Genomic DNA, 16,049 nt, shown 5'->3' on the forward strand with positions numbered 1-16,049 from the left:
CATTCTACTATCAGCTTTCATAGAGTGGTCCTTGATGTTTAGTTTCAGTGTGGTCTGTCATGACTTTTTATGTGAATGCATCATGCAAGAGGATTTCTGCAGTTTGCCTACCTTAGATATGAATATTATCAAAATACATACTTAAATTAAACATAACAAACAGACTTGCAAAAATCTAATTTAGGTCTTCATCTTCCTTTTTTTTTCTCTTAAGGCTGGATGTAGTTGGAAGTGCTGTGGGATTCTGCTTTGGGCAGCACCCACTGGTGAAAGTGCCAAGTTGTTTTTGCTTCAGGAAGTGTTAAAGCTGCTGAGATGGGCTACTGTGTTTGGCGCTTGGTTCTCCGATGTGGACCTTTCCTTGAGTTCATCTGTAAGGACTTAGACACTTTAACATTACTTTCCTTTAAGCATCAGCAAAATTATGTCACTCTGAAAGGTTTTGTATTTATTTGTATGTCCCTGTTGTAAATTTTTATGTAGCTAATTTCTTTGTCTAATGATGCATCATGAAACTTGAAGATTTCCAGATGTAACCAATTTATAAATAACACATACACATTCAGCCTAGCTTTTTTTAAAAAACAATAGAAAAAACCCCACAACAACCCCTCCCAAAACACTGACCTCTATGAGGTATTTATTGTGCAATAACTGATCCACTTTAAGAGCTTGAAATAACCAGTAATGGTTTCCACTGCTGTTACTTAGTGCCACTTCAAAAGAAACAATCCTGTTACACAAATTGTTGTTAATTCTTGAGGCGGTTACTATTAGCAGAGTGGTAGAATGACATGAGGTTACTCTTAAAACTACTTAAAGTTCTGACACTGAAAGCCTTATCTTTGTGTAGAAGACAACTTTTAACTAATTTTATTTGCTTCCTTGCTGTTTGCTCATCCCTGTATAGGAAAGTGCCTTATTTAAGCACTGGGATATTTTTTTTTGGTGTTGACTACTCGCAGTCATACCAAGAGAAGTTCTGCTTCATATTAACCAAAATGCAATAAAAATGCTATCTTCTGAAAGCAATTAGGATTTTCAACTTTGAATGCATGAATGACCTTGCTTATATTATGGGGAAAATGGAAAAAAACTCTTTTCCTTCTCCATCCCTCACAGAGTGTATTTTCAGTCAGCCTGGTGAATATCCGATTGTTCCAATGGAGAAAATTGGAAGTCATTGGAGTTTTTATGTGGTCAAATAGACATTTAGTGGATATGTAATATCCCTTTTGGCTGCGCTTGAACTCTCTACTCCTTTGCCTTTTCCATCTACTAAAACTCTTCACACTATGTCAAGGTCTTTAATCAAAAATAGTTTCAAATATTACAATATTATATGAAAAAGTTTATAAAATTTTAAATTGTGTTAGGAAGACACACAAGGGCTGATTTCTTTAAAAAAGTGTATATTAAACCAATAAAATATTTATTTTGCCTATAATTTGTGTCAGTGTTTTGTATTGTGCATGGTTTACTCTTGAGGAAAATAAGATAGATTTGATCAAATCCCAGAACTGGGAACAGCAGAAAAACTCGGAACAGTACACAGAATTGGGAACAGCAGGAAAGCTCGGGGCTTGGCTTTTGATAAAGCTTTCAGATATTCAGGGACACTGAAATGTGAGAGCAGTGTTGGCACTTTAAACCACTGTCTTAAAGTTATTGGCTTCTGTTGCTGGTCCAAGAAGTTGATGAGCTGGTAGTTCATCCCTGTAAGAAGAGGCAGGGTTTTCTTGAAAACTTTATTCTGCACATTGAAAAGATGAAACACAAACTCTGGCAGCACTGATATGTAGCAATCCGTACAATGTGGTAAGTTGCAGTAGATTTCTGCCTTGCTTTGCAGCTTGCATGAGCATGCAGCTCCATTCCAGAACACCACAGGAGATCAGCCAGCCAGACCCACATGTCTGCAACCTTCCTTTGCAAATGCAGAAACCCAAAACCCACTCAACCTGCTCCCCTTGTCCCCCAGCCAGATCAATTAACACACTTGACCACTTATGTAGCTCCTGTGCCTTTGAGCTGCTCAGAGCAGTTTTCCAAGAAAGGTGACAGCTGCAGCTCTCAGGGAGTGATGGAGGAAGGCACTTCAGGAGCTGGAGGCAGTTGGGCAGGAGCTGCCAGCAGCATCTTCCATGGAGATAGCAGCCTGACTTCCTGATACTCCACCAAGAGAAGTCACTTGCTGGTAACGTCCCAGAGTATCTGAGGTACTTCATCTTGTAGCTTGTAAGAACATTTGATCTCAGCAGTTCAAATCCTAGTGTTTAATATATCCTGAGAAATGAAAAGTACTGCCAAGTTTTCATCCAACTGATGGAAGTCAGATTTCTGAGGTTTCACTATAATTTAAAATAAAGACATTTCAAAATGACATTTCTAAAAACTGTACTAAAACTAATGGATATAAAAGCACCTGTTTTTCCATAATCTGGATAACAGATTTTAACCATTTTTAGAGGCATTTCCAGCTAATATTTTCTGAGTGACACTTATATATAGGAATGCCTATAAACTGTTTAAAAAAATATTTTATTGGATCTATCATATAGGTTAAGTTGAGCTGGTAATCAACTTCTAACGACGATTGTTTGTGCCTTAGGAAAAGCCATCATTATTGAACACATGCCTATCCTGTGTGACTTAGCATAATGGTCTTCTGAGCATGGACAGTTTTTTATTTTGTTTAATGATTCAAACTGCTGCTTTCCTTGCAAATTAGTGTTGTCCTTTTTTTTTGCAAGCCTGGAATTTGATATGGATTATATGCAGATTCAGACAGCTTTATTAGTGGCTGATAAATATTGGTCAACCAAATTTGCAGTGAATAAAGGAAGACAGTATTGCCAGAGATATTTTGCATGCTTTTCTAAAATTTGCTATGGCAGTGACCTTTGTCATTGCCTGTTGGCTGTAGGAGTAACAGGAGAACCCACCTGGTCGTGTGGCTTAAAGACTTGTACCAGTGGTGGCATTTTGGCTTTTTCAGTCATGGGTTGGTCCTTGTGGCACCAGGCTTGTTGGGGACAGGTTGGGTTCACTGGCTAAAAGGGGTGAAGGATTCTAGCCCATGGGTTGGTAGTGGTGATTTGAGAGGGCTTTAAGCTGGCTTGGAAGGGGGAGGGAGATAAGACCAGGGTCAGTAGGGATGGGCCTAGGGGCAGCATGCCAGTGCTGGGACAGAATCGATAGCTCAGCTGATGTGCTGCTGCACTAATGCACACAGTGTCAGTAGCAAACAGGAGGAACTGGAAGCCATTGTGCAGCAGGACAGCCATGACACAGAATCCCTCGCAGAAATGTGCTGGGATGCCTTGTGTGACTGGAGTGCTGCAATGATGGTTTAAGCTCTTCGGAAGTGATGAGGGAGGAAGCGGGGGCAGCAGGGTGGCTCTGTACAGTAGGGAGTGTTTATTCTGTGCAGAGCCAAGGATAGTGATGGTAAGGCTGAGTGCCTGTGGGTGAGAATCGGTGGGGGGAAGGCCAGCAAGGCAAAAATCTTGGTGGGAGTCTGTTACAGACCACCCAACCAGGATGAGGCAGCAGATGAACTGTTCAATGAGTGCCTGGCTGATGTCTCAAAACTGTTGGCCCATGTTCTTCTGGGAGGCTTTCTCTTGCCAGATATCTTCTGGGAACTCCAGCAGAGGAGAGGGGGCTGTCCTGGAGCGTGCAGAAGAGAACTTCCTGACACAGCTGGTAAGTAAGGCTACAAAGGGTGGTGGCCCACTAGATCTGTTTACAAACAAAGAAGGGCTGGTGAGAGATGCTGTGCTCAGGACAGCCTTCAACCAGAGAACCACTAAACGGTAGTTTCTGATTCTTGGTGAAGTGAGGAGAGGGATCAACAAAACCTCAATAAAACCTGCCTTTGTGTAAAGGGTAGACTTTGGCCTGTTCAGGACACTGGTTCAGAGAGTGTCAGTAGGAATCAGTCCTTAATAACTAAGGGGTCAAGCCAAGCAATGCTGGATATACTTTAAGAAGGAAATCTTAAAGATGCAGGAGCATGCCATTCCCATGTTCTGAAAGAAGAGCTGGTGGGGAAGAAGTCTGGCCTGGCTGAACAGGGAGCTTTCACTGGAACTCAGGACAAAAGAGAGACTTAGAGAAGGAGCAGACAACTCAAGAAGAGCACAAGGATGTCATTACGTCATGTAGAAAAATACTGTAAGTCAAAAGCTCAGCTAGAACTCAATCTGACCACTGCTGTGAAAGATCTAAAGAGTGATTTTATAAGTACGCTAAAAACAAGAGGCAGAATGAGGAAAAGCTCCATCATTTATTGGACATGGGGGGTAAAATTGTCACCAAGGATGAAGAAAAGGCTGAGGTACTTAGACTTTCCCTCAGGCTTCAACAGACAGTTCCTCTAGGCAGTCAGCTCCCTGAGCTGGTAGATAGGGACAGGGAGCAGAATAGGCCCCATGCAATCCAGGAGGAAGGATTTAGTGACCTGTTGTGCCATGTAAACATTCATGAGTCTGTGGGGCCAGGTGGGATTCACTTGAAGGTACTGAGGGAGCTGGTGGAAGAGCTTGCCAAGCCACTCTCCATTATTTCTCATCAGTTCTGGTTAACCAGAAAAGTCCCAGCTGGAGACTGCTCAATGTGACACCCACCTACAAGAAGAGTTGGAAGTAGAATCCTGGGAAATAGAGTCCTGTCAGCCTGACCTCAGTGCCAGAGAAGGTTATGGATCAGATTGACTTGAGTTAATCTCATGGCACATAGAGGACAACCAAAGGATCAAGCCCAGCCAGTGGATTTAGGAAAGGTAGGTCCTGCTTAGGCATTGTGATATTTTTATACCAGGTAGCCCACTTAGCCTTGGCTCCTGACAGCCCCATTCCTGCTACTCCCAACACCTATATAGGAAATAGCAAACAATTGTGCCTCAGCCACCTTGCCCAGGTCATTAAAACCCAGATCCTGTCCTCCAGGTGTGTCTCAATCCCTCCCTTGGAGATGCTGCAGGTGGGACCTTGATGATTGGTGAGATATCTTTTGATCTAGCATGTTCTCAGAGGGGAAGAAGGAGGAGGCAAGAATGAAGGGACATCTGAAGAGTCTCAAATTCAAAAATGAGAATTTTAAGAACATGTTCTGAAATTGGCATGCTGAGCTTTTATAGGTAATTGGTGACTTTTCATTTTATGCCTGGGAAAGTGTGTTGGCATAGGAATTTTCTAACTCAGACTCTGAAATTGTGGAAGTTCATTCACTGGTTTATCTTCTATGTGTTCTATATTTTAACTTTTGTTTAAAAAATTACAGTAACAACTGGATTTTATATTTCAATTGTTTAATTCAGCGATAGAGTTGACTAATTTTTGCATTAAAGATTTAATATGGAAATAGTGTAATATAATTTTATTCTAAAACCTATGTATACTACACAGTTCTGTTTATTGACAGATATATTAGATTTACCCTATTCTTGGTAAGGAGACAAATTGTAGCATCTCTTCCTGCTGAAATTAAAACTAGTACCAGAGTTTTGCTTTCTGCATTATTGAACTATAGTCCATATTAGGCAAGCATCTTTTGACTGTCTACTCAGGTCATGTCCCATTAATCCAGCTCATTTCCTATGTTTTGGATGTGTGTATTCTATTGATGGTAGTGGATAGGACCTAGCAGTAAATGTTTCTACATTACTTCAAATTGTGGAGAGCTGTGAATTTCAGAGGAAGACTGGAATAGACAGTGTAAGTTCTGTGCTCAGATAAAGTAACTTTGAACTGATCCTGATTAAAACCATACTGCTGAGGAATGATTATCTTAACTAAAGAGCTTGGACAAATAGAAATAGCTGTATCTTTTTACTTAGCTAGCCTTTATGTATCCACATATATAGTTAGTACATTAACAAGTCCAAACTTTATATTCTATGGATAAAAACTGGCAATGGAATTTGTGTTAGATTGTTACCAGGCCAGCAGCTCTCACTGAATGTCCTACTGTCTCTGTGACTGCTCAGAAAGACCTTCTGTTCTTCTTCTTGACCTGCCTGTGGCAGCACTTGGTACTCATGAGGCAGATGAGATCTGCTCTGCATTCTACCACCCAGGCAAATTTTAAATTCTTTGCATTTTCTACATATAAATAGCAGACTGTTTCCAGCAGCTTAGTGGGAGTCACCCTGTTTGCAATGCTGTTTTGAAAGGAAAATTTCAGTGTCATTTGGAATATGTAATTTTTTATTCCTGGAAGGCTTCTATCTGATTTCAGCACCCATTAGTGAGGCATAGTTCAGAGTCCCAAAGGGCAAACCTGTCCATGAACAGCCATGGTGTGCACAGTGTTCATGATTTCTCCCTCTCTTTCTGCTCATGGCCAGCACCAAGAGCTGTTTAGCTGATGCCCCTGTCTGGGCAAAGGCACAGAAGAAGCTGTTCACCAGTTTTTTAGAAAAAGGCAGAAAGAAGGGGCAGATTGAAGCCCTCTGATGCTGCTGAGGCTGCACAGCAATATGCTGGGGACATGTCACTCTGGGGAGAGGGGTCAGCTGGAGAGCCCAGGGAAAGCACAGATCAACATATCTTTGTTAAATGACTCACATATCAGTGGCTACGATGGGGATTAAAGTTGTGTCTGAGGGACACACTGGAAGAATTGCCACATCCAAGCTGAGCCCTTGCTCTGCAAAGGCAGCCTCTTGGATCAGGGTACTGTAACTTAGTGCTTCTCTGCATCTGCACTGGTGAATTTAGGAGCCAAAGCCTTAAGCAGGTTTGTTTTACAAGGAACTCCAGCTCTCCTCTCCAGAGTGATGCTGCAGTAGTCTCTGACCACACCAGAGGAGCTGAGACAGATAAGACCCACAACAAAAATTGTGCAAAGGGTGCAGAACCCACACTTTTGAATTGCCATCCCAGAAGTCTTGTCTTTGGCTGGAAACAAGATAAAAACCTTTCCTAAGGCACCATAGCTCAAGAGGAGCTATGCCACGAGTGCTTCCACAGCTCATCCCTACAGCAGGATATTTCAAAAGGCAGTGCTTAATACCAGAACATAGTGAATGACATAGGAAGGAAAGATCTTGGACAGTTATTATTATTTTTAATTCCATTATAGTTTTAGCTGAATCATGAACACATCTGAAACTGAAATTGTGGGGAGTGCACTAAAAACAGAAGATGAACTACAAGGATGTGTCTACTTAAATGTGCTTCAGCTCTCCCCAGACTATGATGCAGTCTATAGAAAATGCCAGTGCACTTTGCCTGCAGACTCCTAATGCTGCAGATTGGTGTAAGAAGGAGCCAAGGTATCCTGAAATGCTATATCTGAGTGCTCTCTCACTATGCCTCTTATACTATTTTAAAAATACTGTTATTGTATTAGTGCATGTGAAGATTGTTGGGCTGCCTGCTCCAAATAGGCACAGGGAAAAAAGCTGCAGGAAGCAAATACTTCCACATCACTTTGTTGGGGGACCTCTCTCCCAGTCCTAGCCAGTCCCATTAAGTCCTTGTGTTTTGGTCTGTCCTGTTGTCTGTCTCCCTTCAGAAGCTGCCAAAAAATGGTTTTCTTGGTTTGAGTTTTTTTGTAAGGTTGTTGAGCTTTTTTCTTATATACCATTGATAAAAATGCATTTGAGACACAATTCCTTTGGATAGCAATGTCCAGCAATCTAAAGCTGAAATACATTGTTATAATCCTTTGAGAACTTAATATTTTATTAAATTTTTACTCTCTGAATATGTTTTTATTTAAATTACTTTATCATTAGCATAAGAAATGTTAAGCCTTTGCAGGGATAATTAGGGCTCTTGTAATCAGTAAAGTATATTTGAATTGCAATTGTACAATTTAATACAGGAAGTTTCATAGACATTTAGGATAGATATTTTATGGAAAACAGGTATTTTCTAGAGAAACTTGATATTTAAAATATACGTTTTATTAATATTTATGGTAGCAACGCATCTGGAAAACATCTTTCTCACAATATCTGGGACTGCAAAAACAATTATTTTCTTCCAAGTATCAAAGTTCAAGAGGAAAGCCACAACTTCATACCCCTGCTTATGTCCTCCCCTAGGTGTAACCCTGTGTATGTGGGTGTGTATATACATCCCTGACATGTCTGAAGCTGTCGTTGAAGACAACAGCACATCTGTGCATGAAGGACTGGTGAAACTGGGTAATTAGACTGTCCTGAAAACAGCTCCTGTCCTGTTGAAAGCAGAGTGTGCCTCTCTTACTTTAGTGCCTTAGACTTTGTTGTGCCACCACAACTTTTACAATTGCACTCTTGCTCTAATTGTAGAAGTCTATAAAACAAATTATGCTTTGTCTTTGTAGGAATAGTGAAGCCTTAAAAATGGTCATATGAAACACTGAATAACAGTGTTTTGTGCATCTCTTTTATTTGTTGTGGAAAGTGAAAGTAAGTATTTCACTTAAACACCAAAAACATTCAGGACACAGGCTGAGAAGTCCCAGAATAACCTGGTCTCAGGCAGGGGTGGTGGGATCAAGTATCTCCAGAAGGTCCCAACCAATCAGACTCTTCTGTGATTCAAAAGTCTAAATTAATGCCACCTAAACTATCATAAGAAATCAAACAGGAAAGTGTCCAGCTACTAGCTGTCAGCTGGAAACCACTATGGTTCACAGTAGCTTTGATTTGGATGAGGAGGGGAATTTTAGCCTTCATTGAGAGTTATTTTGGATCACTGAGCCAACTGGATCCTTAGATTAAAGTGTATCCTCGCCTCCTAAGCTTTATCAGGTCCTTCATAAACCAGCTAGTTTGTGTGCTTGCCTCTGTTCAGAAACAGCCCGGTGTTCTGATAACGTCTCATGATTTTAATTTGCAAAAATCAAAGCCAAACAAGTATTTCATGTCTGACTTGCTGGTTTGTTCTGTGTGTATGGCCAGTGCATTGTTCTCACCCACAAACCTCTCCTTCCCTGCCTCCTCCACTGGCACAGGTGGGAAAGTACTCAGTGACTCAAAAAGCTTGGGGTGAACTGTGAAAATCCTTAGTGCTCTCAGTGGCCTGAACAAAGAATATTTTCAAATTCCTCTGAGTTTTGCAAAGAGGTAGCTTAGATCAGTGATTGCTGGATGTTGCTTCACACATTTCTTTTGTATTCACATGAAATAACAAATGAAAATCAATAATATTCACAAAGAAATACTATTGATATGATTGACCAAATTAATTTCTGGGTCTTGGAATCAGGCACAGATTTTGTACCCTTGAGTAGGATTTAGCCTCTGAATTTGTCATCCAAAAGTGATTTAACTAGTCTGAATCATCTTTCCTTTTTCTAGAGTTAATGGAGAGAAAATGTAATCTTAAGTAAACACTATATCCCACTTTACTTAGAATGAGATGCCTGTTGATGTGCTTAGCATGAGGGAGCCCAGAGAGCTGGCTCAAATGTGAGTGTTCTCAGTATCTGGAGTCATGTGAAATTGAGCCCACCAAAAGTAATCGCAGTCTAAATATGAAAACCAGGCTTAAGGTGCAAACCCACCAGAAAAGTGTCATGAAATGGTGGGCAACTCTGTAACATCACCAAAAATCTTCCTATAAGATTTAGTAGAGTCTAAAACTGTAGGATTAAAAAAATAGAGCAAAGGGAATTGTTTGATATGTGAAAAGAGGAGAGCGGTTCTGGCACACTGTAACAGAGATTGAATCTTTGAATCCACCCCTTCTGCTACCTCCACCCCCAAAATCTGAAAACTTCCTGATTTGTGTTCATCAATAATTAAGAGCCCATCAGCAATACTCAGAGGGAGCTTGCATTGCACTTCTGAGCAGCCAGTTAGTAATATACGGTGGAGAGATCCTCTTTTTCAAATCCCAAGGCTCCAGGCCATGCAATGCTAGTATTGCATTTTCAATTAGCTTCTGAGTGAATGCTTGGCATATGTGGAAGTGAGCTGGTACACAATTAGCTTATTGTTCCTTTCAGCTTTCTGCTGAGAGGATCTGAAGGGCTGCTGAAGAGAGGGGAGAGGGGGGAAAAAAAGCAAATAGCCAAGGCAGTGGCATCTCTGTGGATGTGGAGTACGGGAGCCGCTGGGCTGGCGCAGATTGCCGGGCTAAGTCGGGAGTTGCAGCTGTTCCTGCCGAGCTCCCAGCCTGGCCGTGGCCACGGCGCGGGCACAGGCACAGACCCAGCCTCCAGCTCCAGCCTCTTCTCTCGTCTGTCTCACCTCAGCATCACCATGGAGCCCAACAGCCCCAAAAAAATACAGTTTGCTGTGCCCCTCTTTCAGAGCCAGATAGATCCTGAGGCAGCTGAGCAGGTAAGGAGGATGAGTTTCCTTCGCTGTTTCGAGGGAATGGGGCAAGATGTGGGTGAGCGCAAATGATACTTCTGACCTAAAGGCTTTTCTAGCTTATATTAGTGAAACGGTAGATTAAATACTCTGGGGGTTATAGTGATGTTTGATGTACTTAAAGAGGGAGAAGGATATGTCCTCTAGCCAGAACAAGGCTTCTTCACATTGGGTAGGTTTATTCATGTATATTTGTTGTGCCTTTTTTGTAACTGCACTTCTACCCTAATACTTACATTTCACATGAATACACTCAATGAATACATCCTCGACAAATCAAGTACATTATTATTATTATATGTACATAAGTACATTAATTACATAAGTACAGTATTATTATTATATATACATAAAGCAATGCATAAAGTTCATAATAGATACCTAACAGAAATACCGGGAAAACATCTTATTTACCTTTCATTTTAACATGAGAAAGTACAACTAAAGTTTTGCACAATAGTCATAATTTCAGTTACTTCCTGTATTTCTCATGATTTTTTACAGTCTTTAAGTAATTTTTACAGTATTTTACACGCCTCAAAAAAAAATACATGTGGCAATATGCCACACTTATGTCCTTGTTGTAATAATGTGTGTGCTATTTTAGGTTCCGACTCACTCCCAAAAAATACATATAATAATATATATATATATAATCTATTTATGTGTATATATATATATATATATATATATGTCAGTACAGACGTCTGAGGAGGAAAAGATATCTATTGCTGTGCACAGATATGTGTAGCTATGCCTAATAAGAGGTCACAGGCAGTCTTGTGAGAAAACTGTATAAATCTTAATTAGGTGACCCAGTATATTTCTCTCTCTGCAAGTTGTCCTCAACATTTACTTCTATTTGGGTACGTCTGACTTTAGATGATACCAGGGGAATATTATAACCTTGAAAGTTCCATACCAGTAGCCGTGAAATTATTTGCACCTTTAGGACAATTATCTGGTTTCCTGAATATCCTGATGTTGTGTCTCCTAAAAGGCAGAGACCTTTTCCAGAAAGCAATGAGTTGGGAGTGACCATTGAATGCAAAATATCAGAAGGGTAAAGAAAATAATTGTTGTGGGTCCTCATTTTGTCTCTAGGCACTTCTGAGCTGCGAGATGTCCGTACCTTATAGAACAGTTCTGCAATGAATTCAAGCAGGATGTGTTCTGGTGTTTTTCTGATATTTGTGAGAACCATAGGATTAGGATTTCCTGGAATTCCCATGGCTGTTGAAATACTGTAGCCTATTTTCTGCCTGGTATTTATGGGCAGTCCTTTTTTTTTTTTGCTGCTGTGAGTTTTATTCCAAGTGCTATACAGTTTCACTGTGGGTGTGTGATGAAATTAAAATAGTAAATTCTACGGTCAGCTACAGTTACACTAATCTAGAATAAACCCATTAACCCTGATGATGTAACTTTCCATTTACACCTCTGAAAGCAAAATTTGAACCTTGCTAAATACAGATGTTGGCTCAGCAAATAAAAAAGAACAAATGCACTGACATTGAGGTTTTGTGTCAGAATGGTTTCTAGCTTAAATGCTTCTGGTCCCTGTCTTATATTCAATAGAATATCAGGCCTGGAGGCTTTTGTGAAGCAAATAAAAATATTTCAGTGCAAATGTGTTCATTATAAGAGGGTATTCCAATATCATGTAGTTCAGCCACTGTTAGTGCAACAAAAGTAGTTACCCAGATAAACTCTGAAGAATTGTATACAATTCAGGATTATGTACTGGTATGTAAAATCTGCTATATTGGAAATACTCTTTTAATACTGGAGTATTTTTAGTTAAAGAATGTTACTGTAGTAACACCTCTGACAACATTTTATAAACATGACTTCACTGGGAGGTATACCTGCAAAACTCTGAAATGTGCCTGCAAAATGTTAATTATTACTTGAGAGAACTATGGCAGTACTAGGCATTTGCACATACAAGATCAGAAACTATGAAATCATCTTCATGATGCAAAGCTAAACGTCAATATTTTAACATATTACTGATATTTTTCAGAAATAAATATCAAAAAAAACTGAAGTCAAGATTATTACAAATCCTAAAGGTATTTTGGACAGCTCTCCCCATGCCTTTGTTCTCCCTGAACAAGCAGCAGCATGACCCTGCTTAGTGTCAGACCAGACAAGCTGTCAGTAAGACAGTGAAGTGCTGCTGTTCTTTAAATAGTTTCCTTTGTAACTTTGCCTAGTCTATACTCTGGAGGACACCAGACAGATTTTTTGCTTTGCTTTGCTTTGTCTGTGTGGCAATTGATGGGCCCTAATGACTCTCCTTGGTTTATATCCATTACAGATCAGGAAAAGAAGGCCCACGCCAGCATCACTCGTCATCATGAATGAGCACATGCCCCCAGGTGAGTGCTAACATACCTTCTAAACCACAGAGCTTGTACACACAGGATTGGCTGCAAACTGGTTTAATTAACTACATGATTTTAAAAATCCAGCATTAATTTTTTAGCTCTAAATATGAAACAATGGGTCGTAGGACTGTGTGGAGTAAGCCCCGCAAACACGGGTAAATCCTGGCCTTCAGATAATGTCACTGATTTCACAATTTTATCCTCCATGTCAATCTTTGTTATATGTAGAAGGAGAGTTAATATGACCCAGATCCAGTTCTTCCACCCACAAATATTTTCTTTCCCTGGGTGGAGACGTTGGAGACCCTGAAGTTCGATCTCCAGAGATACCAGGTTGTATCCAATGTTAATTCAACCCAAGGAGTTGTTTCTACAAAATAGATTCTCTTCTAGTTTCCTGATAAAATATATAATGTGTTTTTTCATTTTTTTTTTCAACTGTGAATACGTTATCTTCATCCAGGAGTCCCCACAGAAGATTCCCTGCGGGATGGGATGATTTGAGGTTGAGACATACTTTGTCATATAAATATGACTTCAGAAGGATCCCTTAATAAGCTGTTTAGGGAGTGTTATAAACAAAAAAAAAAAAAAACCACAAAAAGGGGAAAATCCTCAATACTTAATCCCTTGGAACACGGTGCCTCATTTATACCAAACTTTTCCTTTGTTGTTCTCTGCAACATTTTTTTCCTGCCAAATATCTTAGTCACCTTAATATTTTTTAAAATCTTTTTGGGGAGTAGCTTTTGGTTCTGAATTTCAGGTGACTCAGCTCTCGCAAATGGTGCATGATCTGCTTTGAACTGACTTTCTTTGCCTATATAGGATAATAATGGGATTTATACAACGTTGCTAGGACTTAACTTAAAGGAAATTCACCTTCACTGTTAATCTCTTCTGCAATTCACTTTGTACACTTTGTACTGTCATATTTCCTTTTATAAACAGATACTTGGTACACTACCAAATCAAAAGCAAACAAAGAATAAGAACTCTTTAATTTACAGGAAATTTTACTGTAAACAAAGTGGTACATGTCTGTTATCACCTTTCCTGCAATGTTCATAATAAGTCTTTAAATAAATAATTTTTATTATGAGTCAGGATTGCTGCAGGTTTCAGCCAACTTCCATATAAGCCCATGAGTTAGTATTTGTCTTCACTTACTTAGATTTGTTTATTTAGATATTATTTGTTCCTTCTAGATACTGGGAACTAATAGGAATGAATTTATTATTTGGCTAAATTATAACCTTGTTCTGATTTAAAATTTTCCATAAAACTGAATAAAAATTGAAACTTTAAAAGCAGCTTCATTTTCCTTCCCTTCACCATGAGGTTCATGCAGATTTCCACAGGGGGTCATTTGCTTAATATGGGCAAGTGTTTTGAACAGGGTGTGTGCAGGTAGCTCTGGAAGCCTGCTGAGTAAAAGGACTGTAAAGCCAGCTTGGAGAGGCAGACAATAGGTTTTAATGGATGTGCAAATACTAAATAAAGCCCTTGTGGTCTTCCTCTTGCAAGGTGCTGTACAGCTTCTGAGATGGTTGTGTGCCTTCAACTTTCAGAGTCAGCTGGTCCTAGGGCCTCTTGACACCTTGCTGATTAAACCCCAAAATACTGATCAGTTACTGGATTTTGAATAGAATTCAGAGGGATGCTGAATAAAATTTGTCTCCAAAAAGAGTAAATTCATCCCTGCAAATGGATACAGTTAGTTAAAAAAAAAGAAAAAAGTAGGGGTGCTAATTTGACAATCCAACAAATTGCTTTAAAAGTGTGATTCCCTAGAAAAATGGGAAAACTGAGAGCAGTAGAGAGTTCCAGTGATACTGACAGAGCCACCCTTTTTTATTAAAGCTAGGCTAAATAAGAGTCCTGTCCCCTGAATTTTACCCACTGCAGTATTCAACTTCCTTCATTGGGAGCAAGGAGCTACTGAAGGGTATGCTTCCAAGAGTTTGAAATGTGTCCTAATGCAAACCTAAATGTTTGAATGCCCCTGCAAAGTTTATTCAAATTATCAAAATGTCTCTTTTTTTGAAAACCAGAGACAGACATACACTAAGAATCAGATTTTTCTATAGCCTTCTGTTACAGCTGCTTCTGATTGCAGCTGGGAAAAAAAAGTAGCATATTTGTGGTATTCTAGTGTTCTGGATGCACAGCCATCTGGAAACCAGAGGGCAATAAAATGTGTTTGGACATTTAAGAACTTCATAATAAATTCAGCTTGAGTTCTATTAAGTTTTCTCATCCATCCCTGATGCCTGTTACAGCTTTGGTAGGGATATGTCTTCACCTATTTAGGTCAGGTCAATCGTGCTAAAAAGCGAAGATGGAATATTTACTACGCCTAAGTAATTTTAAACCAAAGACAGCTGCTCAAAAACTATAAGAAGAGTCTGTTTGACTTCCTTGTTTTTAAGGAGGCAGTGTTAGACCACACTGAATGTTTTAAAGTCAGGTGAAATGTGACTACAGGAGCTCATATCCAGCCTGTAGCATCACTGACACTCACATTTCCTCATGCTCACTCTGGTTGGCATCATATATAAGTGCAATCACAGTCAACAAAAGAGAAATTTGAGTTGCAGCAGCAACAGTGATTGCAGTGGACAATATGACCTTGTGAAGCAACATAGCAATGAAGAAACCCTTAACTCTACCTGCAAGTTCTGTGTAAAGTGCTCTTAGATGGGTTGTGTCACATTTGAGCAGAGAAACTAGCACTAGCAAACTGAGACTTGGGTTATGAAGCCACTTAAATCTATTGTGCTTCAATTGCCATCAATGGAGCTCTATTTTCTGAGCATCTGATGTTTGATTTTGTAATATCAAATCAGTTTACTTTTATTTGAAATTATAAGACCCTTTTACTATCTGTGAAGGCAAAGACAAGTATATAGTGAGATAGTTACACAAATGGGCAGCATCTCATCCTGTGATGGTGGTGCATGGGTTACTGGGGTGATCCACTCACATCCTGCTATAGCCACAGTTGCTCTACACCAGCCTTTTATAAAAGGAACATAAGCAGATGCTTAGTTTTAAAGACACATTTAACTATTACATTGCACAAGTGTCCAATCCAAAAATTGTTACAGCTCTCCTGCTTCCTTTCCCCCTGCAATATCCTTGGAGAACTTTAACAGAAACTGTGTATCACCATCAAAGCAGACTTTTCTGTGTATGCACAACCTCCTGTCTCCATGCCCAGCATAGCAAAAAATATAGGAATATCCATTCCTATTTGTCTGAAATTATTATGTCTGGAATAAACATCTGAGCATCCTTTAAAACAGCAGAATATCAAAATGCAACAGCTCAAG

The 16,049-nt window shown here is 39.7% G+C and overlaps 2 protein-coding genes across 2 annotated transcripts in view; both read left to right on the top strand.

Moving 5' to 3' along the window:
* Window positions 1–1,447, top strand: part of ITPRID2 (ITPR interacting domain containing 2) — a 40,028-nt gene extending 38,581 nt beyond the window's left edge. The window contains exon 19 of the mRNA XM_041717339.2: window positions 215–1,447. The gene's annotated coding sequence lies outside the window, so the exon portion shown is untranslated. The remainder of the gene's footprint in view (window positions 1–214) is intronic.
* An 8,477-nt stretch (window positions 1,448–9,924) lies between these two features.
* Window positions 9,925–16,049, top strand: part of PPP1R1C (protein phosphatase 1 regulatory inhibitor subunit 1C) — a 46,030-nt gene continuing 39,905 nt past the window's right edge. Inside the window, exons 1-2 of the mRNA XM_030277595.4 lie at window positions 9,925–10,288; window positions 12,645–12,705. Coding sequence (XP_030133455.3) covers window positions 10,040–10,288; window positions 12,645–12,705 — 310 coding nt within the window. The 5' untranslated portion in view covers window positions 9,925–10,039. The remainder of the gene's footprint in view (window positions 10,289–12,644; window positions 12,706–16,049) is intronic.

This window comes from Taeniopygia guttata, chromosome 7, assembly GCF_048771995.1.
Source record: "Taeniopygia guttata chromosome 7, bTaeGut7.mat, whole genome shotgun sequence".
Taxonomy (NCBI): Eukaryota; Metazoa; Chordata; class Aves; order Passeriformes; family Estrildidae; genus Taeniopygia; species Taeniopygia guttata.